The 26,066-nt window shown below is 44.9% G+C and overlaps 1 protein-coding gene across 2 annotated transcripts; it reads right to left on the bottom strand.

Annotated features, from left to right (window-relative positions):
• Window positions 1–6,443: 6,443 nt before the first annotated feature.
• On the bottom strand, window positions 6,444–22,431 carry ZKSCAN7 (zinc finger with KRAB and SCAN domains 7). Of its 2 annotated transcripts, none has more exons than XM_049861918.1 (6): window positions 22,308–22,431; window positions 19,631–20,139; window positions 16,795–16,963; window positions 15,211–15,296; window positions 14,799–14,925; window positions 6,444–12,913 (listed from the first exon to the last, which is right to left on the bottom strand). In XM_049861918.1, exons 2-6 carry the CDS (start codon window positions 20,051–20,053, stop codon window positions 11,460–11,462), a joined length of 2,259 nt encoding a protein of 752 aa, XP_049717875.1. In that variant the 5' UTR covers window positions 20,054–20,139; window positions 22,308–22,431; the 3' UTR covers window positions 6,444–11,459. The 2 variants fall into 2 exon arrangements, with proteins under 2 accessions (XP_049717875.1, XP_049717874.1); XM_049861917.1 differs by lacking the exon at window positions 22,308–22,431 and adding an exon at window positions 21,763–22,053.
• Between the last annotated feature and the right edge of the window lie 3,635 nt (window positions 22,432–26,066).

Below are 26,066 nucleotides of genomic sequence, written 5' to 3'. Positions count from 1 at the left end.
ACTTAACTAGCCAGCAACTAACAATAACAACAGGCTATATGATAGAGGGCAGTGTGGTTCAGTGGTAGAAATCTTGCCTTCCATGTGGGAGACCCTGGTTTGATCTCAGCCACTACTACCCTGGCAAGACCAACAGCTCTCTAGCATGACTACCACCCCTCTAGCATAGCCACTACCCATCTGTCAGTGAAGGGATTATGTGTTACTATGATACCGAATAGACTTCAGAGGAGCTTCCAGACTGAGAGGGACTAGGAAGAAAGGCCTGGTGATCTACTTCCAAAAATCAGCCAATGAAAATCCTATAGATCCCAACAGCTAGATCCATTGTGCCTGGGGCTGCCATTAACTGGGGGCTGACTGACAGGCAGCTGACAACAAGAACAGACTATGATAAGGGCTTTGGATTTTGCCCTGCATAATATGGGGAGCTATTGGAGGATTTGGGGATGAAGAGTGACCTGATCTTTTTTTCTTTTTGTTTTTTCCTGCCACATGTTCAAAGATTTATTAGCTAGCAGACACAAAAGAAGGCAGAACCTGTTTTATGAATTCTGTGAATTCCTTTCTCTTTGCTTTTGGTCATTCTGACATTAACCTTGCATGAAGGTTTCAGTCCATGACTTACATTTTTAAAGTTCGGTTTGACTGTTCTGTTGAAAACAGCTGTATATTACTCAGTTGGAAAATGAGGGTAATAATCTGAGACAATATCTCTGATTAAAAGAGACAACTATAAAGTTATATATGAGAGTATAAATTATAACCCACTGCCGCTGAGTTGATTCCGACTCATAGCAACTCTATAGGACAGAGTAGAACTTCCCCATAAGGTTTCCAATGCTGTAAGTCTTCATAGAAGCAGACTGCCACATCTTTTTCCCCTGGAGCAGCTGGTTAAGCATAAAAATCACTTGGATGAATGTTAAAAATACAAATTCCAGGCCGCTATCCAGCTTTTGGAGCCCTGGTGGTGCAGTGGTTAAGAGATCAGCTGCTAACCAAAAGGTCAGCTGCTCCTTGGAAACCCTATGGGGCAGTTCTACTCTTGATCTGTCCTACTGCATTAAAAAACTGAACATCCAGGTCTGGGGAGGCAGAGTATAGCTGTGGAATGTTTTCTGTGTGTATAAAAGGTAAGTGAGATAAGTGTCCACTCCTAGCACCTTCACCATCATATTTAACCACCTGAACTATTTCCTGGGTTTGAATTCTCCTTGATTTTTAAAAATAAATTGGAGATTCTGTCACACTGGTTACTAATACCCTTTTTCTGCATTGTGGATTCATTGATGCGTAGAAACTATTTGCTATAACTGAAAGTTTTTCCATACTAATTTCAAAAATATTTTTCAGAAATGTGAAGAAAAAGATGGGAGTTCTGGATGAATGGTTTATCACCCCTCCAAAAACCAAAAGGGATTCTAATGTGTGTGGATTTTCTGACGTCAAACGAGAAATAAACTGTAATCAACACAAATGAGTAGGCTGTCATGTAAGTGTAACGTCTCTGGTGGATGACGTCTGCTACAATTGAATGTTTTCTCACACTTATCTCAAGAATAAGTTCTTTTCCCAGTGCAGATTCACTGGGGTAAAATAAAGTCTGAGCTGTGAATGACTCATACTGTGAGTTGGAATAGACTTGACGGCAGTGTGTGTTTTTGGTTTTGTGAATAAATGCTTTTCATTCAGTTCACTCACAAGCTTCTTCCTAAAGAGGCAGAGAACTTAGAAAAAGGCGGGACTACACTGGATACTTAGTCTGAAGGCCGAGCCAAAAAGAAAGCTAGATACAAAAAGCTGGCCCTAGGTGGAAAGTCTTTAAAATTTTGAGCTGTTTCTTTATTTCTTTACTGCTGAGCGCATTCTTGGTTATTATGTTTACAACAACTGGCTTTTTAGCTTCAGACAGAAAAAGGCAATTTAACAGCATTCAGCTGGACTGAAAAAGACACAAGGAAAACCCACTTTCCCTATTGTGGGGCAAATATCAGGACTGGAAAGCCCTCATCATTCAATGGGGGAAAAAAATCAAAGGTGGGGCCAATAAAAATTGTTTTCAGTTTGAGGTAATAGAAGAACATATGAAAAAAATATATTTAAGAAAAAAATGAAGTTCAAAAAGAGAAACAAAATAAACTACCCTGGGCAATCCTGACCGAAAAAAATGGAAAGGAAACCAAAATGTTAAAACATTATGTATGACAAAGGCGATCTAACCACATATACAAAAGAGTAAAAGAATTTTATGGAATACTAGATGCAACATTACGACAATAAGTTTGACAGGCTAGTAAAAATGATGATTTCCAGATATTAAAAAAAAAACAAAAACCAAACCCATTGCCGTCGGTCGAGTCAATTCCGACTCATAACGACCCTATAGGACAGGGCAGAACTGCCCTATACGGTTTCCAAGGAGTGCCTGGTGGATTCGAACTGCCGACCTTTTCGGTTAGCAGCCGTTGCTCTTCACCACTATGCTACCGGGGTTTGCAGATATATATAGTACCACAATACGTACAAACAGAGGTAGAAAACATGAAGACAGCAGCCACTGAAGAAATTCAAATGTTGCTGAAGGTATTACCCACCCGCCCCGTCCAAAAAAGGTCAGGCCCAGGTATTTTGAGCTAACCTCCAAGGAGTAATTCCTACATGTGCACTCATCCAGAGTAATAAAAGAAACAAATCTACCAAATTCATTTTCCAAAGGTAGCAAAAACTTTAGCAGATTGAATCTAATTCTGCACTTAAAAAAAAAAAAAAGGATTTTATGCAAGGAGTACAAGAAGATTCCACTTATTTGGAAATTTATCAACAAATGGTTAACAATAAAGAATAAAGAACACAAACCATGAAATTATACCAATAGATTTTTTTTTAAGCTTGATACAATTTAGCAACCATTCCTAATAAAATCCCTAAGAATAATAAACTTACTATTGTGCATACTATGTGCCAGGCACTCTTTCAGTGCCTTACACATACTAACTAATGTAAACCTCATGGCCCTATGAGGTGGTTGTTGTTGTTTGATGCTGTCGAGTTGGTTTTGACTCATAGCGACCCTATGCACAACAGAACGAAACACTGCCTGGTCTACACCATCCTCACCATCATTGTTATGCTTGAGCTCATTGTTGCAGCCACTGTGTCAATCCACCTCATTGAGGATTTTCCTCTTTTATGCTGACCCTGTACTTTGCCAAGCATGATGTCTCTCTCCAGGGACTGATCCCTCCTGACAACATGTCCGAAGTATGTAAGACACAGTCTCGCCATCCTTGCTCCTAAGGAGCACTCTGGTTTTACTTCTTCCAAGACAGATTTGTTCATTCTTTTGGGAGTCCATGGTATATTCAATATTCTTCGCCAACACCACAATTCAAAGGCGTCAACTCTTCTTCGGTCTTCCTTATTCATTGTCCAGCTTTCACGTGAATATGATGCAATTGAATATACCATGGCTTCGGTCAGGCACACCTTAGTCTTCAAGGTGACATCTTTACTTTTCAAAACTTTAAAGAGGTCCTTTGCATTAGATTTGCCCAATGCAGTGCATCGTTTGATTCCTTGACTGCTGCTTCCACGGGTGTCAGTTGTGGATTCAAGTAAAATGAAATCCTTGACAACTTCAATCTTTTCTCCGTTTATCAAGATATTGCTCATTGGTCCAGTTGTGAGGATTTTTGTTTTTGAAATCTTCTGTTCAGTTCTTTTACTTCATCATTTCTTCCTTTTGCTTTAGCTGCTTGATGTTCGTGAGCAAGTTTCTGAGTGTCCTCTGACATCCATCTTGGTCTTTTCTTTCTTACCTGTCTTTTCAATGACCTCTCGCTTTCTTCATGTGTGATGTCCTTGATGTCATTCCACAACCCGTCTGGTCTCCTGTCACTAGTGTTCAACGCATCAAATCTATCCTTGAGAGGGTCTCTAAATTCAGGTGGGATATACCCAAGGTCAATTATTGAGCAATTTGATTCCTGTGTGTTCCATCTGGCAAGGTCCATGTGTATAAAAAAAAAAAAATTATAGTCGCCGTTCACGTTGGTGAAAGAAGGTATTTGCAATGACGAAGTCGTTGGTCTTACAAAATTTTATCATTCGATCTCCAGCATTGTTTGTATCACCAAGGCCATATTTTCCAACTGCTGATCCTTCTTCGTTTCCAACTTTTGCATTCCAATCACCAGTAGCTCCATTTTATAGATGGAAGAACTGGGACACAAAAAAACTTAAGCAACACACTTAAGAAAGCGGTGGAGCCAGTATTTTAACCTAGGGTGTTGGCTACAAAATCTGTACTTTTTACTACTGTACTATACTCTCTCTTCTAAAATAAAAGGAAACTTCCTAAACACAATAGGTTATTTATCAGAACCCAACAATAAACACATGAAACTGTGAAATAGTAAAAACATTCCCCCTGAAAATTAGGAACAAGACATGGAGTGTCTGTTATCCACTACAGGCAGTCCCTGGGTCACCAACGACATCCGTTCCTAACTATGCCTTTAAGTCCACTTTGTAGGTAAGTCGAATTTGTAGGTAAATCAGAACAGGTACATGTGGTTTTTATTTAGCTTACTTTACATCGAATCAACTCAGTGGCAATGGGTTATTTTTGGTTTAGTGCAGGGAAAGGCTCACAGCCTTTTCAGTGATTTAAAAGCTGCCTGTGCAGCAAGTGAGGGTCATTGTGACGAAGAGTTTGTTGCGAGTAGGGGTTGGTTCAGTCACTTCAATGTGAAGGCAAATTTACATAACATTAAAGGGAAGTAGGAGTTTAAGTCAGACGTTTATAACCGGGGGACTTACTGTGTTTGACATTTTTTGAAGTTCTTGGTAATGCATAAATGGCATACAGGTAGGAAATTAAGACACAAGCTAATCATTACTTATTATATACCTACATAAGCTAGAAAATTAAACTATTAAAACTTAGAATAATTTAGCAAGGTAACTAGGTCCAGATTGTCCTGGATTGAATTGTGTCCCCCAAAAATATGTCAACTTGGTTAGGCCATGATTCCTGATATTGTGTGACTGTCCACCATTTTGTCATCTGATGTGATTTTCCTATATGCTGTAAATCCTGCCTCCACGATAGTAACAAGGAGGGATGGGCAGCAGTTCTGTTAGTGAGGCAGGACTCAATCTACAAGATTGGATTGTGTCTTGAGGCAATCTCTTTTGAGATGTAACAGAGAGAGGCTAGCAGAGAGACAGGGGGACCTCATATCACAAAGAAAGCTGTGCCAGGAGCAGAGTGCATCCTTTGGACCTGGGGTCCCTCCAAGGAGGAGCTCTAGTCCAGGGGAAGATTAATGGGAAGACCCACAGAGAGAGAAAGCTTTCCCCTGGAGCTGACGCCCAGAATTTAGACTTTTAGCCTACTTTACTGTGAAGAAATAAATTTCTCTTTGTTAAAGCCATCCACTTGTGGTATTTCCGTTACAGCAGTACTAGATAACTCAGAGATGAAATAAAAAATAAAAGCAATAACCAGTAGAAATTGAGGTGTGATTTTCAAATGTGTAGGGTAATGATATTCAGCTATATGCATCCCCTCCCCAGTGGAATCAGCTTTGCTCTTCCCCGAAGCATGCTGGGGATGAATTCAGGATGGACTCAGGCTAAGGTTCAAGGCCAGGAGTGGCATGAATGGGCCAGTGGCCAAGGCCGAAGAATGCCTTAGAAACAAGAAGGAAAACACCTGGACCTGGACATGAAGTCCCTGGGAACACTGACTGCCCAAGGATGTGGGAGAAAACAATGAGCCTTGGTCCCAGCTGGAATGGTATGTAAGCTTGGGTCCCTTGCTAGGTGGTTGCAGAAAATACTCTAGCTGGCCACCACTGGAGACCAGCTGCTTGCCTATGTCAGTAAATTTCCCTGAATAAACTCATAAATCTGGAAAGCGCTACCTGTCAGTTCTTCGGATTATCTTCCAGGATGCACGGTGAGGGTCTTTCCTTGCTGGGGCTGTCCTCCGACAGAATGCAACCCTTTTTCCTTTGTGCGAGAGACTGAGTGCTTTTCAGGAGGTCAAGACATTCATTTCCAGTGGGCACCTACAGCATAGTTAAGAATAGTGCTGGTTCCCACTCTACAGAGGCTTAGGGTGGTAGGGTAGGGGATGAGTAGACAAGAACCATAAAATAAAGTTGCAGCATCCAACAGGCAAGGGGATCCTACCGAAGATGAGACCAGTAATGTCCAACTCAGAGCTGGAGATTTGGAGCCAAGTGGGGATGGGGTTGGGCTTTTCCCTGGGATCTGGGGGCACCCAAAGTAAAACACTTAAACTAACAAACAAGAATCCTATCTGCACATCTTTTAAAGGAGAATGAAAACCAATACTGAAAACATAGCTGAAACCAGAAATTTATTTTAAAATACATATTCACAAATGACAAATTTCTAGCTGTGTCCTGGGCTCGGTAATTTTTTAGGTTACCGATAAACATTCTAACTTTGTCTGAAATGTCTCCCCCCAAATCACATCTAATTTTTATTTTCTTGAGCTTCAACTCTCTTGCCTTCCTTCTCCATTCTCTAAGTTAACAGTAGCTCACAAAATGTCTCCCCTCTGGGTTCCATACCTGACATTGCCTGTTATGAATTGTGTCCCCCAAAATTTGTGTTGTAAATCCTAACCTCTAGGCCCGTGGTTTTCACTAGGTAATTTTTTTTTTCTACCTGTGTTTCATTTACTATGCAAAGGCATTTGAATGGGTGGATCATAACAAATTATGGGTAACATTGTGAATAATGGGAATTCCAGAACACTTAATTGTGCTCATGAGGAACCTGTACATAGATCAAGAGGCAGTCGTTGGGACAGAAAAAGGGAATACTGAGTGGTTTAAAGTCAGGAAAGGTGTGTGTCAGGGTTGTATCCTTTCACCATACATATTCAATCTGTATGCTGAGCAAATAATCTGAAAAGCTGGACTTTTTGAAGAACAAGGCATCAGGATTGGAGGAAGACTCATTAACAACCTGTGTTATGCAGATGACACAACCTTGCTTGCTGAAAGTGAAGAGGACTTGAAGCACTTACTAATGATCAAGGACTACAGCCTTCAGTACGGATTACACCTCGACATAAAGAAATCAAAAATCCTCACGACTGGACCAATAAGCAACATCATGGTAAATGAAGAAAAAATTGAAGTTGTCAAGGATTTCATTTTAGTTGGATCCACAATCAATGCCTATGGCAACAGCAGAATACTGAATATACCATGGACTACCAAAAGAAGGAACAAATTTGTCTTGGAAGAAGTATGGCTAGAATGCTCCTTAGAGGCAAGGATGGCAAGACTTCATCTCGCATATTTTGGACATGTTATCAGGAGGGACCAGTCATGGAGAAGGACATCATGTTCCGTAGAGGGTCAGCAAAACAGAGGAAGACCCTCAACGAGATGGATTGACACAGTGGCTGCAACAATAGGCTCAAGTATAACAAGGATGGCGCAAGACCGGACAGTGTTTCGTTCTGTAGCACACAGGATCACTGTAAGTCTGAACAAACTCAAGGACACCTAACAACAAAGGCCTGTGGTTATAACCCCATTTGGGAATGAGTAGTCTTTGTTATGTTAACGAAGCAGGATTAGTGTAGGGTGTATCTTGAGTCAATCTCTTTTGAGATACAAAAGAGATTAAGCAAGGAAGCAGAGCAGACAAGGGGAGAGATGCCAAGCCACATGAAGATCCCCCAGAAGCAGGAGCTCTAGAAACAAGGACCTTCATCTAGAACCCACAGAGAAAAAGCCTTCCCCTAGAGCTGACACCCTGAATTTGGACTTCTAACCTCCTAAATTGTGAGAAAATAAATTTGTTAAAGTCACCCACTTGTGGTTATTTGTTATAGCCACACTAGATAATTAAGCCTCCTCCTCCACCTTTGCCACGCTGCTAATCCTATCCTCCTGTTAAGAGGAAGTTTGGGGAATGGGCAGAGTAAGGACTAGGTACCAGAGGCAAAGGTCTCCCAGCACTGGGGCCCTACTACAAAAGTGGAACGGAAAAGCTGTTCAAGCTCAGGTCTGATAGGATTGTAGGAGAGGAAATCCTCTGAAGATTTCCTGTTCCTTTTGCTTTTGTGGAATGAAAGATAGCTTGGAAGGTAATTACACTTCTCATCTTGAAAATAAGACGGCAGCTGCAGGTAGACAGGTCTACCTAATAAAGAAAAACAAATTTGTGAACAATGCCTGCTTAACCAGATTAGTTTTACCTCTATTTTCTTGCCACAAACCCCATCACTGTGAACTCCAGTCACTCAAGAATGCTTCGGCTGGAATTCTCAACCATCTTTACCATGGAAGTCAAGTCTTTGCAATAAGCTTTTGACTCTGCTCTTAACCTGTTTATTTAGGAAGCACAGTGCGGTCAGCTAGTTCAGAACTGGAATCAGTTTGCAGGGCACAGCACCTCTATCACCGGGACGTGACTGCCCACCCCGATACCTGGATACGCACACACACTCACTCATGTACAATTCCATTAGCTCTTTAAGGCAAAAGCCTACAGTAGTGAGATTTCCAGGTAGAACATCAAAGGGGCCTTTGCATGTGATATCCTATAATGGGATGCCATTTTCATCTTTAGAAGCTTCTAGCCCTGGGTTGGGGGGGGGGATCATGCCACTTTATAAGAGTCAACTAAAAAAACTTTATTTAACAACTTGTATGTGCAAATCTTTACCCATACATTAAAATAAACAGATACTATACCCAATCTCAAAAAGCTTACAAGTTGGTATGAAATTATACACATATGCATTCATTACATTGAGAATAATTTACAAGGCAATTTAACAACAGTTGCTCACTGTAGCACCAGCTAATTGAAAGTACTGAGGTCAAATCAATAGAAGTTTAAGTGAAATGAAAAAGCATTTGAAAAAGAAGTCTTTCAGAGATGAGCTGGATCTTGAAGGTTTGTGAGGGACATAGATTAGTAAACAGGAAGAAAAGGTTTCTAGACAGGAAAAGTGATTACAGTAGATTAGACTAGAAGTTTAAAAAGTAGATTGGGAGAGCCATACCCAAGAGACAGGAAGGAATGAATCAGTCTTTGTCAAGGATTGAGCTATGTCCCCCCAAAAATGTGTGAATCAACTTGGTTAGGCCATGATTCCCAGTAGTCTGTGGTGGTCCTCCATTTTGTGATTGTAATTTTATGTTGAGGATTAGGGTGGGATTGTAACACCACCCTTACTCAGGTCACCTCCCTGATCCAAGCTAAAGGGAGTTTCCCTGGGGTGTGGCCTGTACCACCTTTTCTCTCTCAAAAGGAAAGGGGAGCAAGGAGAGAGTTGGGGACCTCATACCACCAAGAAAGCAGCACCAGGAGCAGAGCTTGTCCTTTGGACATGGGGTCCCTGCGCCTGAGAAGCTCCTCGACCAGGGAAAGATTGAGGACAAAAGGACCTTCCTCCATAGCTGAGAGAGAGAGAAACCCTTCCCCTGGAGCTGATGCCCTCAATTTGGACTTGTAACCTACTAGACTGTGAGAAAAGAAATTTCTCTTTGTTAAAGCCTTCCACTTGTGGTATCTGTTACAGCAGCACTAGATAACTAAGAATTTGGTACCAAGACAGTGGGGTGCTGTTCTAACAGACACCTAAAATGTGTAATTGCTTTTGAAACTGAATGGATAGAGTAGTGACAGTGGCAAAGGACCAGTGCAGCAGAGAACCTGCAGTGGCAGAGAAGCGGCAGCAGCAGAGAACCAACAACAGCAGAACCAGGAGACCAGTGTAAGATGGCACTGGAGCTGACCCATGGAGCGAGAGAGCTGAGCGCCTGTGCATGGAAGGCTTGCTGGCAGAGTGGGGTGCCTCCAGGCACTTATCGGTGGAGCTACAGAGCTTTGGAACACTTGCTCCAGCAGGGCAGATGTGGGCGTGAGGCCCGAAGAGCTCAGAGGCCAAGAAACCAGGAAGCAGAAGCTGAAGCGACAACACAAGAAGCTGAGCTGCCTCAGTCTCAAAAGGTATGGCCGTGACCTCAGCAGTTACAAAGGGTGGAGCCATGGCCTCTTGTGTTTCTATGGGTAAAACTGCCACTCAGACAGACTATGAGAATTGTGCGCCTAAAGCCAAGGGAACAGAGTTGCGGTTCCAGCGAGGCTGGAAGGTGGAGCTGAAGCCCAGGGGCAAGAGACCTCCACTCAGAACACTGAGAGTGTGGCCAGTACCTAGAGTCTGGATGACAGTTATTATGTAAATTTTCTCAGAGAACAAAGGTTATTTTAAAGCTTTGAGGGCTAATGTAATGTGTTCTGTTATCTTGCTTGGTGCCTGTTATGCCTTCTTTCCCTACAGTTTCTCCCATTTGTAATGGAAATGTCTAGCTTGTGTCTTTTCTGCCATCATACCTTTGGATGCAGATAACCTGTGTTCTAGACTCCACAGGTGAAGAGGAATTTTTGAATTTCGGACTTGGACTTATGACTTTTGCTATGATGGGAGGAATATGTTTTGCATGTTCCAAGGATGTGATTTTGGGGGGTCACAGGGTGGAATGTCATGGATTGAACGTCCCCCCAAAAATGTATCAGCTTGGTTAGGCCATGTGTGGTTGTACTCCATTTTGTGATTTTCCTGTATTATAAATCAAAATCTTTGCCTGTAGTTAAAAGGATTAGGGTGGGATTGTAACACCACCTTTAACCAGGTCACCTCCTGGATCCAAGGTAAAGGGAGTTTCCCTGGGGTGCGGCCTGCACCACCTTTTATCTCTCAAGAGATAAAAGGAAAGGAAAGCTAGCAGAGAGTTGGGGATCTCATACCACCAAGAAAGCAGCACCAGGAGCAGAATGCGTCCTTTCGACACAGCATCTGAGAAGCTCCTTGACCAGAGGAAGACTGAGGATAAAGGCCTTCCTCCAGAGCCGACAGAGAGAAAAAGCCTTCCCCTGGAGCTGATGCCCTGAATTTGGAGTTGTAGCCTACCAGACTGTGAGAGAATATATTTCTCTGTGTTAAAGCCCGCTTGTGGTATTGCTGTTACGGCAGCACTCGATGACTAAGACAGTCTTTGAGAGTGACTTTATGTAAATGGTGACATGGAGAAGATGGAATAAAATAAGGATCTCTGTCCTTGACAAGCGCACAATCTGATTACGGGATGTATAACTAAGAAATGAAACAGATTTAAAAAGTTTTGAAAAAAGGAAAAAGAAACCTACAAGTAAATGAAATGTATGGTCCTTACTTTCCTAAGAGCGGGGAAGAGCTGCACTAAGTTGCTCCCATTCTCTCAGCTTGGTAATCCAATGCAAAACACTTAGGGGAAAAAAAAAAAAAAATTTTTTTTTTTTTTAAGGCCCACTTGTAATCGGTGGTTCCAAGGGGACCAGGTGAGCATCCTTCTTATAAAGAAAGTTTAACTCGAATCAAAGCACCTTGCTCCCCTTGGAGAACCATGCTTTTAAGAAACTGACCTAGCCAGAGCTGAGTGCTTTTCTCCAGTGTGAGTTCGCTGGTGGTGATTAAAAGTGGAACGCTGACTGAAGGCTTTCCCGCACTCATTACATTCATAGGGTTTCTCTCCTGTGTGAACTCTCTGGTGCACAATAAGCTGTGAGCTGTCACTAAAGGCCTTCCCACAGTCGTTGCATTTATAGGGCTTCTCCCCAGTATGGGTTCTCTGATGTACCATAAGGCTAGAGCTATAACTGAAGACCTTGCCACATTCATTGCATTCATAGGGTTTCTCACCAGTGTGAATTCTCTGGTGTATAATGAGGTGTGAGTTTTGATTGAAGGATTTTCCACACTCTTTGCATTTGTAGGGCTTCTCACCTGTGTGAAGTCTCTGATGCCGAATAAGACATTTACTTAGACTGAATGCCTTCCCACACTCACTACATTCAAAAGGTTTTTCTCCAGTATGCATTCGTTCATGGTCAATCAGTTGAGAGTTCTGATTAAAGGCTTTCCCACACTCACTACATTTGTACGGTTTTTCCCCAGTGTGGAGGCTCTGATGTCGAATAAGACATTTACTCCGACTGAAGGCCTTGCCACACTCATTACACTCATAAGGCTTCTCCCCAGTATGGATTCTCTGATGGTCAGTAAGATTCCTATTGGAACAGAAAGCTTTCCCACACTCATTACACTTGTAAGGTTTCTCCCCTGTGTGAAGTACCTGATGTCGGGTAAGGCTTTTACTCCGAATGAAGGCTTCCCCGCACTTGTTGCATTCATATGGTTTCTCCCCAGTATGAGTTCTCTGGTGGTCAATGAGTTGGGAACTTTGAGTGAAGGCTTTTGCACATTCATTACATTTATATGGTTTCTCCCCATCATGGAGTCTCTGGTGTTGAATGAGATGGGAGCTGTGCCGGTAGGTTTTCCCACACTCGTTGCATTCGTAGGGCTTCTCCCCCGTGTGGATTCTGAGATGAACGATGAGCTGAGAGGTTTGCCTAAAGGTCTTGCCACATTCATTACACTCATAGGGTTTCTCTCCAGTGTGGATTCTCTGATGGCCAATGAGGTGTGAGCTCCGATTGAAAGCTTTGCCACACTCATCACACTGATAGAATTTCTGTCCCTTCAGAACTCCTTGATGTTCAGCAGGACTGGAGGACAGATTAAAATATTCACCGAGTTCCTTATATTTCTCACATTTGTCTTTTATGTTTTTTTTTTTATCCTCATCTGTTATTTCCAAGAAATTACTTTCTAGTCTGCTCCCTTCTTCATCTGAGGGCTGCTCTTCTAGATTCTTTAAGATATCTTCACAGGCATCTCCAGCCTCTGGTGCCCCAAGAGCCATACCATGAAGTCCTCCTGATGTCCTCTCAGATGACCCAGGTCCCTTAGAAAGCTCCGGCTTTGGAGTCAACTCTGAACTCTCCATTCTGTTCTCACTTGCTGTGAAAAGAAAGAAGAAAACAACTTTTACTCATTCCTTGTCCTGTTGAAGAAACAAAACGAAGAGATCTACACACATGAAGGTAACTTCACTCTATGGGTAAAGAATGAGGTGACACATTGAGAACAGAAGAGGAAATGGGCAGAAAAAACAAAGAGACAAGATGGTCAGTGGAGGAGGGTGGAAGAAGAGACAGCAGAAACAGACAGATGTTGAGCCAGCACAGCCAAGTTAGAAGGACGATTGGCAAGGTAAGAAAGCAGACTGTAAAGCACAGTGTGATCTTACAGAAGTCACTTAATGTTACATCTCCTCAGTACAGTGATGAACTCTAAGGTCTTTTCCAAACATGGCATTGTGTGGTCCCACAGTTCTCAGAAAAAGATGTTTAGGAAAGAAAGGGGTGACAAACACCTCAAGTCAGGTATGTGAAACAATGACAGCAAAGATGGGAATTGGTGGGAGAATTATATCATGACGGTATGATTAGGAAAAAGTGTACAAAAAGGAGTGATTCTGATGTAACAGGGCAGTGACAAGATTTGGAGAAGCTATAGGTTCAAGAAATAAGAAACGGCAAAAGCTGGGGAACAGTGATGAAGAGAGCAGAGGTCTAAAAGTAGAGATTCCTTTGGCCTCCAGAGCACTGGACTGATAGGAGTCAATAGTGTATGTGCTCTAAGAAAAATTAAAAAAGGTACCGATGACTTAAAACAGAACCAAAATGTATCTTTGTGATCTTGATTCTCCACAACGATAAGGAAACTGAATAGCTGAACATTTGGTTTTGAATTCTGGAGACCAAATACAAAAGCTGGGAGAAGATAGAGTAATCATAGTCATTTATAGTTAAACATGAAAATGTTGGTTCCCCTCAATCATGTCTTAACCAGGGCCACAAGCCATCATGCCGTGGTATCTGAGAAGTTAGAGATATCTGGGTCCCAAACTCCTAAGCACATCCTCTCCAGAGTTGGCTACTGTAGTAGACTTGCCAATCATAGGGCCTGCCCTGATGACAGCCCCTCCAGGAAACTGCCCTGTCCCAGCCTTTGCTGAAGGGGAAGCTTAGGCAACCATTCTTTGTTCCAAGTGACTGCTCATCCCATGATGGACCACAGGTGACTGAACCAGGGCAAAGCACCAGACCCAAATGTAGCTCATTGTAGGCTAGTCAAAAGCCTCTGCTGTGGTCTGGGGCCAAAGCTCTGCCCAGAGAGAGATGACATTTAATGACTGAGCCAATTGGAGTCCTTCTCTAAGAAAAGTCTGAACTGGAAGTAGGGATAAAAATAAGACAATTAAGACCCGGAGCTGAAGCTGAAATGATGCATGGAGAGAAGCAAGCCATTAGAAGCCACAGAGCAGAAATTCTGAGGATACATAAGCTATAATTGAGATAGAGCTATGAGGAGGACAACATATTCAGAGTGAAGAAACTGGGTAGCAATGAGAAGAGAGACAGAAAACATATGCAGGGAGTAGCTGAGTTACATTCACAGTAAAACACTGGCATAAAGGTTCATTTGCTTTTGCTGCTCAGGCAAGGCCCAGTCTCCACAAGACCCCATTCCCAGTGTGGGCCAGCTGACCAGTTTGTTCTGGGTTCCCATTCCTTGAAGCCTTATTAACACCTAGCTTGTTACTTACAGTAACTTGGGTGGGTCTATTCCCTACAACTAAGAAGCCCAGCTAAACCACCCTATGTCAATCAATAATAATGAAGCAGAGAGAATACAGATAACCATAAAGCTGGGTGACAGATACAGAGAGGTTCATTATACTATTTTCTCTGTATTTTTCAAAACAAGAAATTAGAAGGAAAAAAAAAAAGAATATAACGACGAAAGCAGACTCTAAGTTACTAGGGAACAGAATCATTACCCAATGAGGCCATGCTGCGATAATTTTCCAGCATCATGTTCCGGTACAGGGCTCTCTGACTGAGCGCCGGACCTTTCCACTTCTTCTGAGTATAGTCCACAGATAGGTCCTCATATGCTGCAGACTCCTGGAATGACAAACTTCCATTGCTCGGGAACATTTCTACTGTGAAAGGCATGGTCGTCGGGGCAGAAAGGGCAAAGAGGGAGAGAAGCTGGGAGACAACTAAAAGGACAAGTTCAGGAAAAGACAGAGTCCATCAGCTCAGCAGAAGAGACTCAGCATGGGAAGTAATTAGGCGGGGAAGCCAAAGTGGAAGTCTTAGAATGGGACAAAGCCCTGGATAGCAGATGCAGCCATTCCTGGGTCACAGAGATGGGAACTCAGGAAGGACAGAAAAAACCAAGCTCACCTGGGGTCTGACCATCCGAAGCACAGATGTCACTGCTTGGTCTCCTGAGTTCCCCACCAGGGCAGGAACTGGGGAAGCAAGTGGAGCTGAGGGAGGAAGAAAGCTATGAGTGGGGCAAACCCAGCCCTTGGCTCCATAAAGTCTATATCCCCAGAGTGTGGATTAAAGAGAGCCTAGACAGCTTCCCACACTCTAATTCTTATCCTTGCATAAAGGCATTAACCTAAGCATACTGTGAATTTTCCCTGGAGGGCCAGGTAAAATCAAGAATTGTCTGCTCCTCCCAGGCCTCGCTCTCTTCAACTTCTCTGAAGGAAGCTATGCTTCTGACCACATTCTCACTCCCATGGCTTCCCCAGCACAAGCAAGCCTGACTTCCCCCTCATATCTCTAGCCCCTTATCCCCATGTCTCTCTTCCCATTCCTGCCCTCTCATTATGGAGACTCCTTAAAGCTCAGGCCTCAGTACTTCTCGTTTCTCCCTGTCAGAGTATCACAACTTCCACTGTTTAAGGCTGCTGTTACAGGTAGCACCTCTCCCCAGGCCCTTATCACACACTTCCATTTCCTACTGGACATTTCACTTGGGTGTCCCACAACACCTTAAACTCAATGTCTAAATGCACGTTCTTACATCTTCTTTTCCTGACTTCACAAGTTGTCAATGTTTCCAGACATTACCTAGAACCCTCTAATACCTCCTCTCCCTTCCTCAACCCCATGTCCCATGGATCCTTCCTTCACAATATCTTTCACATCTCTCCCTTTCCATTCTGCTTGCCCAGTTCAGGCAGTAATCACCTCATATCTATTCTATTGCACTAACCTCCTACCCAACCCCCCTGCCACTAGTCTCCCCATTCAATCCACAGTGCTCACCTATGCCAGAATAGTCCTCCTGAGAAGTACCATTTCTAACACATCATCCCCTTCCCCCAAAATCTTCCTGGCATCAACCCCAAGGCCCTGAACAAGCAGGCCCTGGGCTCCCAAATCCACAGCACTCCCTGACCCTACCTCAATGAGTAAGAGTCTTTGCTCATGTCCTCTCTGGGTCTTTGTTCATATCCTCTGCTCCTGGAATGCCCATCACTTTCCTCTCCCCTTCGAAATCCTCCCCTACTCTTCACTGTCCATCCTACTGCTACTCTTCCATGAAGCATTCCCTACCTGCTCCAGCCTACAATGATCATGCTCACCTTTTATAACGCCCACATTGCTCATCTGTGACTGGATCATTTGATCATAACTACCTAGAGACAGATGTCACTCATAAGTACCTTATGAGGTTGCCTCTTCTTACACAAAGACTAATTCCCTCTGCCAAGTAGATAAAAGCTCTTTGAAAGCAGTGGCAGTGTACCATATCCCTCTGGTCCCCAGATGTGCCTTTCCTATGACATGTGCTACATACACGAATGACTGGCAGATAAGGAACAGACAAGGTGACCAGAGAAGGAGGACAGATGGCAGGACAGCGAGGGATTCAAATGGGGCGGGAGGTGGGGAGATTGAGGGAAAGGAGACTTCAGAGAGAGAAGGGAAGGAGGTATGACTTGAGGCCAGAGCCAGAAAGATGAGTACCAAAGTGCCCGTTGGGGAGATGCTGTGCCACGGGGTCATGGGGAGGCTCTAGGTGTGTTTCAGGGACTGAGCCCCTGCTGAGGGGTGAGGTAGGAGGTGATTCCTCTGTTGCACCCAGAGCTGTTGTCTCCTCCAAATGCATTTCCTGTTCCTCTGCAGGGGCTGAAACCTAGAGACAAGGAAATACAATGAGGTTCAAGAGAACATCCTTGCCTAACACTGGTATTCAATTAATATTTGCTAACTGACTTCCTCTCGGTATTTTGCTAAGAAGTGTTTAGGGTTATCCACAAACCCAATTTTCAGTACGTACTACTTCTCCTCAGTAGCATATAAAAAGTCCAATAAGATCAGATAGGACCAATCTTTACACGAAACACAGTGCTGTCATGTCGATTCCGACTCACAGCGACCCTATAGGACCAATCTTTAGAGACCTCAAAAATACCTGAGTACAGACCTTTTATCTTAAGCCCTTGCTTGTTGTCACCAAACTAGCTCCTCATAATTTCATATTTACTATTTTTGCCAGCATTTGGAACAGAAATCCTAAAATATTACCTAAACAAATCATACTCACGAGCTTGCTTGCTCTGTCATGTCCACAGCACAGCGTGAGGTGAAAATAACTTCACCTTCAATAAACCTTGCTGGATTTGCGCTGCTGGGTTTCATCTGCTGAGATATTTGGGGATACTCTCCTTTATAATGTATCTCACCAGTGTGAATGGTAGGAACAGGAAACTTCCCAGGGTCTGTACTTCCCAGCTCTCCACTGGATGTTTCTTATAAATGGGAGTCAAAGCTCAGCCGCGGGTATTGGAAGAAGGTAGGACCTACATGCACTATGGTAACAACCTTATAATTCACTGACAGTTAAATCCTGGTCCAGTTTCTACTCATTATCTAGGATTCTGACTCATGTTTCCTTTCCTCGCAGGCATGAAAACCCCATTTCAATTCTCACTCTAAAATGAAATAAAATAGAATACACATTGGAATGTGTATTCTATTCCACAGCAAGACACTGGAGAAAAGCTAGTGGCTTAGAACCTAGAGAGTTGGAAAATCCTGGTCGCCACAATTGGGAGTATTCAGCAATAACCACACTTTGGCTGAATCTCATGGACAAAGGGAACATGTATAAGCTGTGTGATCTTGGACCACTCAATTAACCTCTCTGAGCTCTCCTCACTTGTTAAATGGAGATAATGATTACTGCTTTGCCTATTTTGCAAGTCTGCTAAGACCTGAAATAAGATAAAAGATGTAAAAGTACTTTTTAAGTTGCTTGATGAAGCAGCCCAGCGGGAATTACTCTCAAACCCTCTCACAGCCCCAGCATGCATGTACATAGATGCTCTCCACCAACCAAACCACTGCCGTCAAGTCGATTCCGACTCACAGCAACCCCATAGATGCTCTAGCTGCAGCAATAAAGTGGCTCGTTCCTGCTAAGCAGAATGACTCTGACTTGTCCTGTTCGTCCTTGATTTCCTCCTGGCAAATTCCCATGGAAAGCGTGTTTATTCACTTAGCCATTCTACAAACATTTTCTGCTAGAAGAGACACTCCCTGCTCTCACGTCAGAAAGTGTACGCTCTGACCTTTAGAAATGGAGTCCAAAGACCCCATTCCTAGGCCACAGCCATGAATGCTCAGCTGCCCTGCCTGTCAACTGCTAGTCAGTCTCAAGAGACTCAGTCACCTTTCCCTGAGGCTTCCTGGATAAAAGACTATGAGAGTTTTAATGGAGGGAGCATGCTCTTCTGCAAAAATTTACCTTAAATCTTAAAATACAAAGTAAGGAAATAGGGAAATTGTCCTTCCACCCACCTCACTAAATGTTGCTCTTAAACACTGCTTCAGCCTCTTGTCTTTGCCCATGGCTGGACCTTGCTGCTCCCTAGGTCTTTGCAATGTTTGATTTATTTGTGTGCGTTTGCTCGTTTTCACAAAGGAAATGATGGCTGACAATGGATTTCATAATGCCAAATGGGTATTGACTGGTACTCCTGGAAAAAGGTCAAGCCCCAGGATACGTACCTAGGCAGAGATGTGTAATCGTTTTTAAAAGAGCACTGAGTAAAATGATGTGCTGGGTAACTAGGAATTTCATATACACATTTTCCCTGGTAAAACACAAATGGTTAAAATTAGAGGCGACCCCAGCTTACCCTGCTTGGGCTATAGGAGAGCAATCTGAGATTCACTAAGAGGAACTGACTTATCCATGGCCCCAGAGATAGATAGCTCTGGGGCCCTAGAAGCTAAGTTTCTCACTGCATCATACTGCTGACTCTTTCCAACTTCCCTCTAGTTTAAGTTACTTTGCCTTTAAATTTCAGACAACCCCAGGAAACAAGGAAACTAAAATTAGAATTAAAGAGGTAAAAACACAATAGAAAGACCTCAGTTGGGACTGGAGAGCTAGCAAAAGGAACAAATCACTGCGAGGCCCAGGGCATCACCTCTCATAAGGAACATAAGCAGGAAGAGACGGAATTGGCTTTGGAAGTTAGGGCCTGTGTAATCGGCACACTCAGAGGCCCCAAACCCCCTCTCCCAATTTATGCAGTGTGCACCCCCCTGCCTGCCAGAAGTGCTATGTGGATGGCCAAGCTGGAGCTAGGCTCACCACACAGTATTTCACAGAACTTGCTTGGGGTTTGCATTTTTGTTCATGGCTGGGAGCACAGAGCTATTTCCCTCTACCCGTGGAAGTAGCTCGGGAACTCTAAAGGCAAACCAGCCTGGAGCCTGGAGAACACCTATTCCAAGCTAACCCAAGCATTAGAGAGCGGTCCCAAATGCCATTCTGGGTGAAACTGCTTACCTCTCCTGGTCCACTGAGGTGTCTCTGGAAATCTTCCACCACGGCCACGGCCTCGTCCCCACTCCCGGGGTGATGCAGCTGCACCCAGGTCTGCAGCTCCCCAGGTAGGATGCTCAGGAACTGCTCCAGCACCAGGAGTTCCAGGATCTGCTCCTTGGTGTGTACCTCTGGCATCAGCCACCAGCGGCAGAGCTCCCGGAGTCGGCTCAGAGCCTCCTGGGGCCCAGACATCTCGTGGTAACATAACTGCCTGAAGTGTAGCCGGAAGATTTCGCAGACAGGAGGGTGGTTCTTCTGGAGACTGCAGCTCCGCCCCCAAGTCTGGTTCCCTGGCTCTTGCTTCACAGCCAGGCGCCCCTCCTGCTTCTGGAAAACAGGACCCCTGGGGGTGAGGCCTAATGTTCCCCTGCCTTCCATGGCCATTGTGACCCCGTGGTTTGTTCCAGCTGTAATTCAGGTCTCCGGAGCTGTATTTCAAGGTCAGTGAGAAGAAGGCAATGGAGTGTCACCTAGAGAAATGTCAAGAGAGAAATCAGAGTTCCTGGAGTGTTCAGTCCCAGGCTCACAACAGACCCTTCACAGAGTTAAAAAACAGAGCTCTGGAAAAAAAAGAACGCAACCAGGACAGTCTCTCCAAGTCACTTCATTTCTTAAGCTTTCAATGGCTCCTGCCATCTACAGGAAAAAACCTAAATGTCTACGCCTAGCATTCACAGTTCTTCACAACCTAGCCTTAGACCTCTGTTCCAGGCACCAGCCCACCACTCTCCCCAAGCATGCAGGCTAGAAAGATAGCAAGGGTCTCCAGCGTGGGATCTGCAAGATGAGTCAAAAGGTGCAAAAGAAAATACTAAGTGTGTATTTTCACTTGTCTTTCCCACCTTTCAAACTTCTATGTAATGTATATTTTATACTGCACATTGAAATATGTATGATAGCACTTATCTTCAGTTTAAAAAAATGAACCTACGTTGGGAGTGCATGCTCAAAACTCACTGATAGGAATGCACAATAAAGAAAGTTTGGAGACTGAAGCTCTAGAGACACTGCTAGAGCCATACTCTTCCTCTGTTTGGATTTTTCTTCTTTCAACTTTTGACACATCTCTGAAGGCCCAGAACAAATGCCTGTTCCTCTTGAAAGCTCTTCTGCAGGGAGACAGTGGGCAGCTTGCCTCTCTGTACCTCACACTGTATCACTTTATACACAATTTACCACTCACACACTTCAAATTGCTGGATGATGACCAAATGAAAGGAACCAGATGGAGTGAGAAATCGGCAGAACTTCTTCAACTGAAGTTACCTCCCCCAGAAAGCCTTCCTGATTTCTCCAGGCATAAATGCAGTTGTCATCTCAGTGATCCCATAGTTTTTTTCATTCAAACCTCTGATAGAGCACGCCTCACAATGTAACTGTTTGTGGTTTACATGGTTGTCTACCTCACTTCTGGGAGGACCCAAAAAGAAGGCTGGCTTCCAGTCATCTTTGTTCCCACAGCGTATAGCACAGAGAAGCACATACTTGGTGAATGAATGTGGAAATGAAAACCCTTTCAAGGACTTCCTGCAGCTTTCTGACTCTTATTCAACTCAAAATCTGTCACAGGTATCTGAGGGTAAATATTTTCTTGATTTGGTTTCTAGCCAATGTTTATTATTCTAACCAGTTGCAGAACTGAAATTTTCAAGCAGTTTTCCTTTAAGTGAGAGGTAAACTTTTATCCAGTTTACATATTGTAAGATCTTGTTCGAAAATCAGTACCTCACTGGTAACTAGGACATCTGCGCTATGCTTCAACTCACCGTGCATCCCGGATCCCTGGGCAAACTACTCTCTGAGCCTCAATCTCTTTAAAAAGACAAAAATGGGCTTAAAAAACAATGCGAACTCTGCTCTGAGATCTCACACATCTAGCAAGATCGGGCCATTTCCTACTTCTCTTATCGTTCCGAAACTCAGCGGCTTATCTCATCTGGATTCTTGAGTTTCCAAGTCACACTTCACGTTTGAAATTCCAAGGCTGCATCTGACCCACTTCTGATGCTTCGTATTGTCTGTTTCCCAGTGCAAGGCTGGGAAAACATCTACCTACATTTCACCCTAAACCAGGCCGCTGCAGCGCCCCTCACCTGACCACGTCGACCCTGTTCATCGCTGTGCCCGCAGATGCCCGGCTCGGTGCAAGGCACGGCTGGTCAGAGAAACGGGACAAAAAGGTAGCTCCGCGTCCGGCGACTTCTGAGCACCATGGGGGCGGAGCGTGGTCCGGGCTGGCGCCGGCGACCTGAGCTCCGGGCCGCGGCGGCTGGTGCCTGACGACCCCGGCCCTGCCTCCTTCCGCTCCAGGACCGCTCCCTGGGGCACCCGCGGCGACAGCCCCTTGGCACCAAAGTCGGACGCCGCGGCAACCCGCAGAAAGGAAAACAATGGGCCGGCCGGAAGCGGCTGAAGCCCCCACTTCCGGCCCTTCAGGTTCCCGGAAGTGTCGGTGGCGAAGGTGGGCGCGCGCGCCCAGCACCCGGGAGGGCGGGCGTGTTCCTGGGCGCTGGCAGCCGGTCCGCTGCGACAGGGCCAGGCTGACCGCGACGGGAGTGACAGCGGAGGGCGTGACTGCGGCCTCGGACTGCCCCCACCTGCCCTCAGGCCATTGGAATTTCGGGCAACCCAAACGCACCCCAGCTCTGCCTCTTCCGTTCCGGGGGACCTTGAGAAAGATCCCCGACTTCTCTGAGCCAGTTTCTCATCTGGAAAAAGCGCAGCATGGCGGGTTCCTCACAGGGCTGTAAGCCCTGAGTGAGGTAACATACAGCACGTAGCAATAGGCCTGGCTGAGCCTGAGCGCTCAGTCAGTTATGACGTGTGTGCCAGGTGCATTTTTCACACAGTATGAGTTTCAGTGAAGTGCGCTGCAGGCATCCCCGTCTTAGAAGTGAAGAAGCAGGCCCAGGAATTGTGATAATTACACTCATGTATGTGGTTGACCGTTCCCAAGAGAGCCCTGGAATCCTGGTGTCCAAGGAGAGGCTCTTAGGGTGGGCCAGGGAGCCAATAAAAAACCAGAAATATCCGAACAGGGTAATATAGATAACTGCTTCATGTGTTGCAACTGGTCACTAATCTCTGGGAGGCGGATGTTACCTAGGTGGGTTTGTAACCCGAGGAGGGTGGGCCCTGCCCGGCATGACCCCTCGAATCAATTGAGAGACCCCCGCCAGGCCTTTGAGAAAGCAGGCTTTATTGCAAACTGGTCAAGCAAGGAGCTGGGAGACGAAGTCTCAAATCAAGCTCCCTGAGGTTGAGGCTTCTAGGGTAGTTACAAGGTTTCAGATAGGGAAATTAATCATAAATCATGAAGTTTCTGGGAATAGGTGGGCAATTCCAGGAACTAATTAACATGTATGAGGGTGCTGTGGGGGGTGCAATATGGCGGCTAGGGGGTGTGTTTTTGGGAGATGTGACTTGTGAAGTTCATTTGACAGCTTTGGGGCTATTGGGCATGTCTGAATGGAGGGGTGCAAGAAGCGGCCCTGAGCAGAGGACCAGTAAGGTGACCTGGAGCTACTACACAAGATGCCTTAACAGGATCTCACAGATCAGGGTGTGATGAGAGGAGGGGAAACAGTTTAACCCTGTTAGTTACAGGTTTTACCTGGAAAGATAGTTTGCATACAGAAGCAGGGTGTGAACAGGTCCTTGCTGCTAACCTGATTGAGCAGGCCCTGGAGACACAACCTCTGAGTATAATGGCCATGGGTGAAGCAGAGGATAAGATGGAGTTAAGTATGTACGTTATTGTGGTCCAAAAGGGTAGGTCCTTTACAGGATCCAAAGTAATAATCCTCTAGGCTGTCCATGGGTCAATAATATCCAAAAGATGCCCTGGTTCTACCTCTGGCCTTGACACGTGTTCCTCATGTCTCTACACAGGCTAGACAGAAACAAAGGTATCAGAAGTCCTGCTGCAGAGTCCACAGGCTTAAAGGAGGCCATTGGAGCAGTCTTTGCCTATTGAGCCTGTTGGGTGGCCTCCTGACATTAGTATCATCCTCTTCATTTGGAAACCTAATGGGGTGGTCTTAACTGTCTGGGCCTGAGCTTCTGCCTGATATTGCCACTGGATGTGGCTCATTGGTCCATCAAGGCCTCAGAGGCTCAGGGTTCTTGAGCCAGAAATGTCTTAAGGCTGGGAAGGTGCTGTCGACACCAGGTTTCAGGTTTCCCTGACTGTATGTTGTCCAGTTCTGGGTGCCTAGTGTGTAAGAGATACAAGGATCTGAAAACCAAGATCAAGTTTTTTTATTCCTCAGAGCGGTTTCATGCTCATGTGGTCAGCTTTCATTGTCTGTGAGGTCCAGGACCACCTGGGCAGTGTGTCTAGACTTCAGAGGTGTCCCTGTGGCCAGCACTGTGGGCCTGATCTACCTTCAGTGGGTTGGCCTGAGAGAATTCTGAACTCTACCCTGATCTCTTTTAGAAACCATCACACTAGCTTTGGTACAAGAACTAATACATGGGTTACCAGAATTCAATATGCCTAACACAGAACTCACCATCTACCCTCAACTCTGAAGCTCCATTCCTGTTCTAATCACTGTAAAAGTCACTGTTATACACCTAGGGGCCCAAACTAGAACCCTGAATGTCATACCATGGGCTGCACAACTATGGGCAAGTTACTTAGCCTTTTTGTACTGCACCTTCCTCACCTCTAAAATGGGCGTAATACAGTAAAACCTGTGAGAGCTGGAACTCCACAGGACTGCCTTGTTTTTCCACGTCTTGCAAGTTTTCTGCCTTTGACAGGGTACAGTCTTCTACTTTTCTATTGCTTCTTTTAGTGGAAAATATTTTCTTTCTCTGACAGGTTTCAGCCTTTCGCACTACCTAACTTGTAGAGTTGTGAGAATTACATGAGTGAGATAAAAACAGATAAGGCAAGTAGAATGATGCCCGGCACATTGTAAGTACTACAGGTGTTCCAGTATCATGTTTACTATCCTGGCTTCCTCCTACTTCTCTACCCCCTGTACCCAGTCTATTGCTAAGGTCTGCTGAGTCTTTGCCCCATTTACATGTAATAATAATACTAGAAAACCCCTATTCCACTTACTGTGTTGCTCTGCATCACCACTGCCCCCCTGCCTCATATCAAGTCCTGCCTGGGAAGGGGGCAGCTGTGAGAAAGGTGTCCCTAGGAATGTTTTAGATGTAAGGAGACTATAAAGAGAAGACTTCGGTCAGGTCCTGAGATTCTTTGCCCCCGTACTCCTCAGAGCTTCTGATATCATCCGTGTGGACATTCCCCTTTTCAACAGCCAGGACTCTAATTGTTAGTTGGTTGCCATCGCCTGTTCCAACTCATGGCTACCCCATGTATGCAGAGCGGAACTGCTCTATAGGGGGTTTTCATTGCTGTAATCCTTTGGAAGCAGATCGCCAGGCCTGTCTTCCAAGGCACCTCTGAGTGGGTTTGAACCACCAACCTTTTGGCTAGTAGTGGAGCGCTTAACCATTTGCATGACTTGGGGACTCCCCGGATACTCATATACACCTAGAAAAGAAAGTGGAGCCTTTAGACACATGGGGGTGGGCAGGGCAGGAGAGCCATGATAAGGGTGGGAAAAACCAGCTACTGTGCTTGAATGGGCACTAGCCCAAGCCCTAGCTAGGAGAGTGAGGAAACCCTCCATTTACCTGGGAAACTCCTACCTGCTTGTCCTTCAAATCTTAGCTGAGAAGTCCCCTTCTCCAGAAAGTTTTCTCTGTACCCCACTTCCCAATCTGGATTAAGTGCCCCCTCCTTTGAGGTCCTGTGGTGGCCTATTTTATAGCCTTGTCATGGGCCTCATTATCATGCTGTATTAACACCATCTGTTTACTTGTTAGACTCTCCTAGTGTGCTGTAAGCCCCATGTGGGCTGACATCATGTCTCCTGGCTCACAGTTGAACCCCCAGGAACCAGCTCAAGGCTTGGCTGGTTTTCGTTTCTGTCTCCGGCAAGGAAGGGGCTTGGCTGGGAGGTTGGTGGGTGTGCCACCTCAGGTCACAGACACTGATGGAAGGACAGGCCACCATGGTTTCCCTGGCATCCAGCACAGTTCCTGGCCTAGCCTCTAAGTGTACCTTTGCTCCAGGTTGCTGTGGGAGGCTTTTAAGCAGGACAGGAAACTGATCTATCTGGGTTTTAGAAAGTTGCTATGATGGCCAGCTATACTGAGGGGTTTGCTTAGCGATCTGCCTCTCTGAGACAGGATCATTAGTTCCTACTTTGCAGATGAGGATCCTGAGGCTTGGCAAATGTCCTGCTAACTGGGTGACCTTTTATTGGCTGAAAAGTCAAGGAAGGCCTTGAACTCAGGTCTTTAGACAATTCCCCTCGCCTCCTTTCTATTGCAAGGTGCTGCCTCCCTCTAACCCTCATTCATTCCTTCA

Source organism: Elephas maximus, chromosome 20, assembly GCF_024166365.1.
Source record: "Elephas maximus indicus isolate mEleMax1 chromosome 20, mEleMax1 primary haplotype, whole genome shotgun sequence".
In the NCBI taxonomy this organism is placed as follows: Eukaryota; Metazoa; Chordata; class Mammalia; order Proboscidea; family Elephantidae; genus Elephas; species Elephas maximus.
Note: the sequence above shows the minus strand (reverse complement) of the source record. Positions and strands in the feature narration are given on the sequence as shown.

What these genes read in the sequence shown, in the direction of transcription:
- ZKSCAN7 (XM_049861918.1), bottom strand. Translation starts at nt 20,053, where the DNA reads ATGGCCATGGAAGGCAGGGGAACATTAGGCCTCACCCCCAGGGGTCCT. An exon ending in ACCTCAGTGGACCAGGAGAG is followed by an intron (nt 16,964 to 19,630) that starts GTAAGCAGTTTC and finishes CCTTGTCTCTAG; the next exon opens with GTTTCAGCCCCTGCAGAGGA. An exon ending in TCTCCCCAACGGGCACTTTG is followed by an intron (nt 15,297 to 16,794) that starts GTACTCATCTTT and finishes TTCCTCCCTCAG; the next exon opens with CTCCACTTGCTTCCCCAGTT.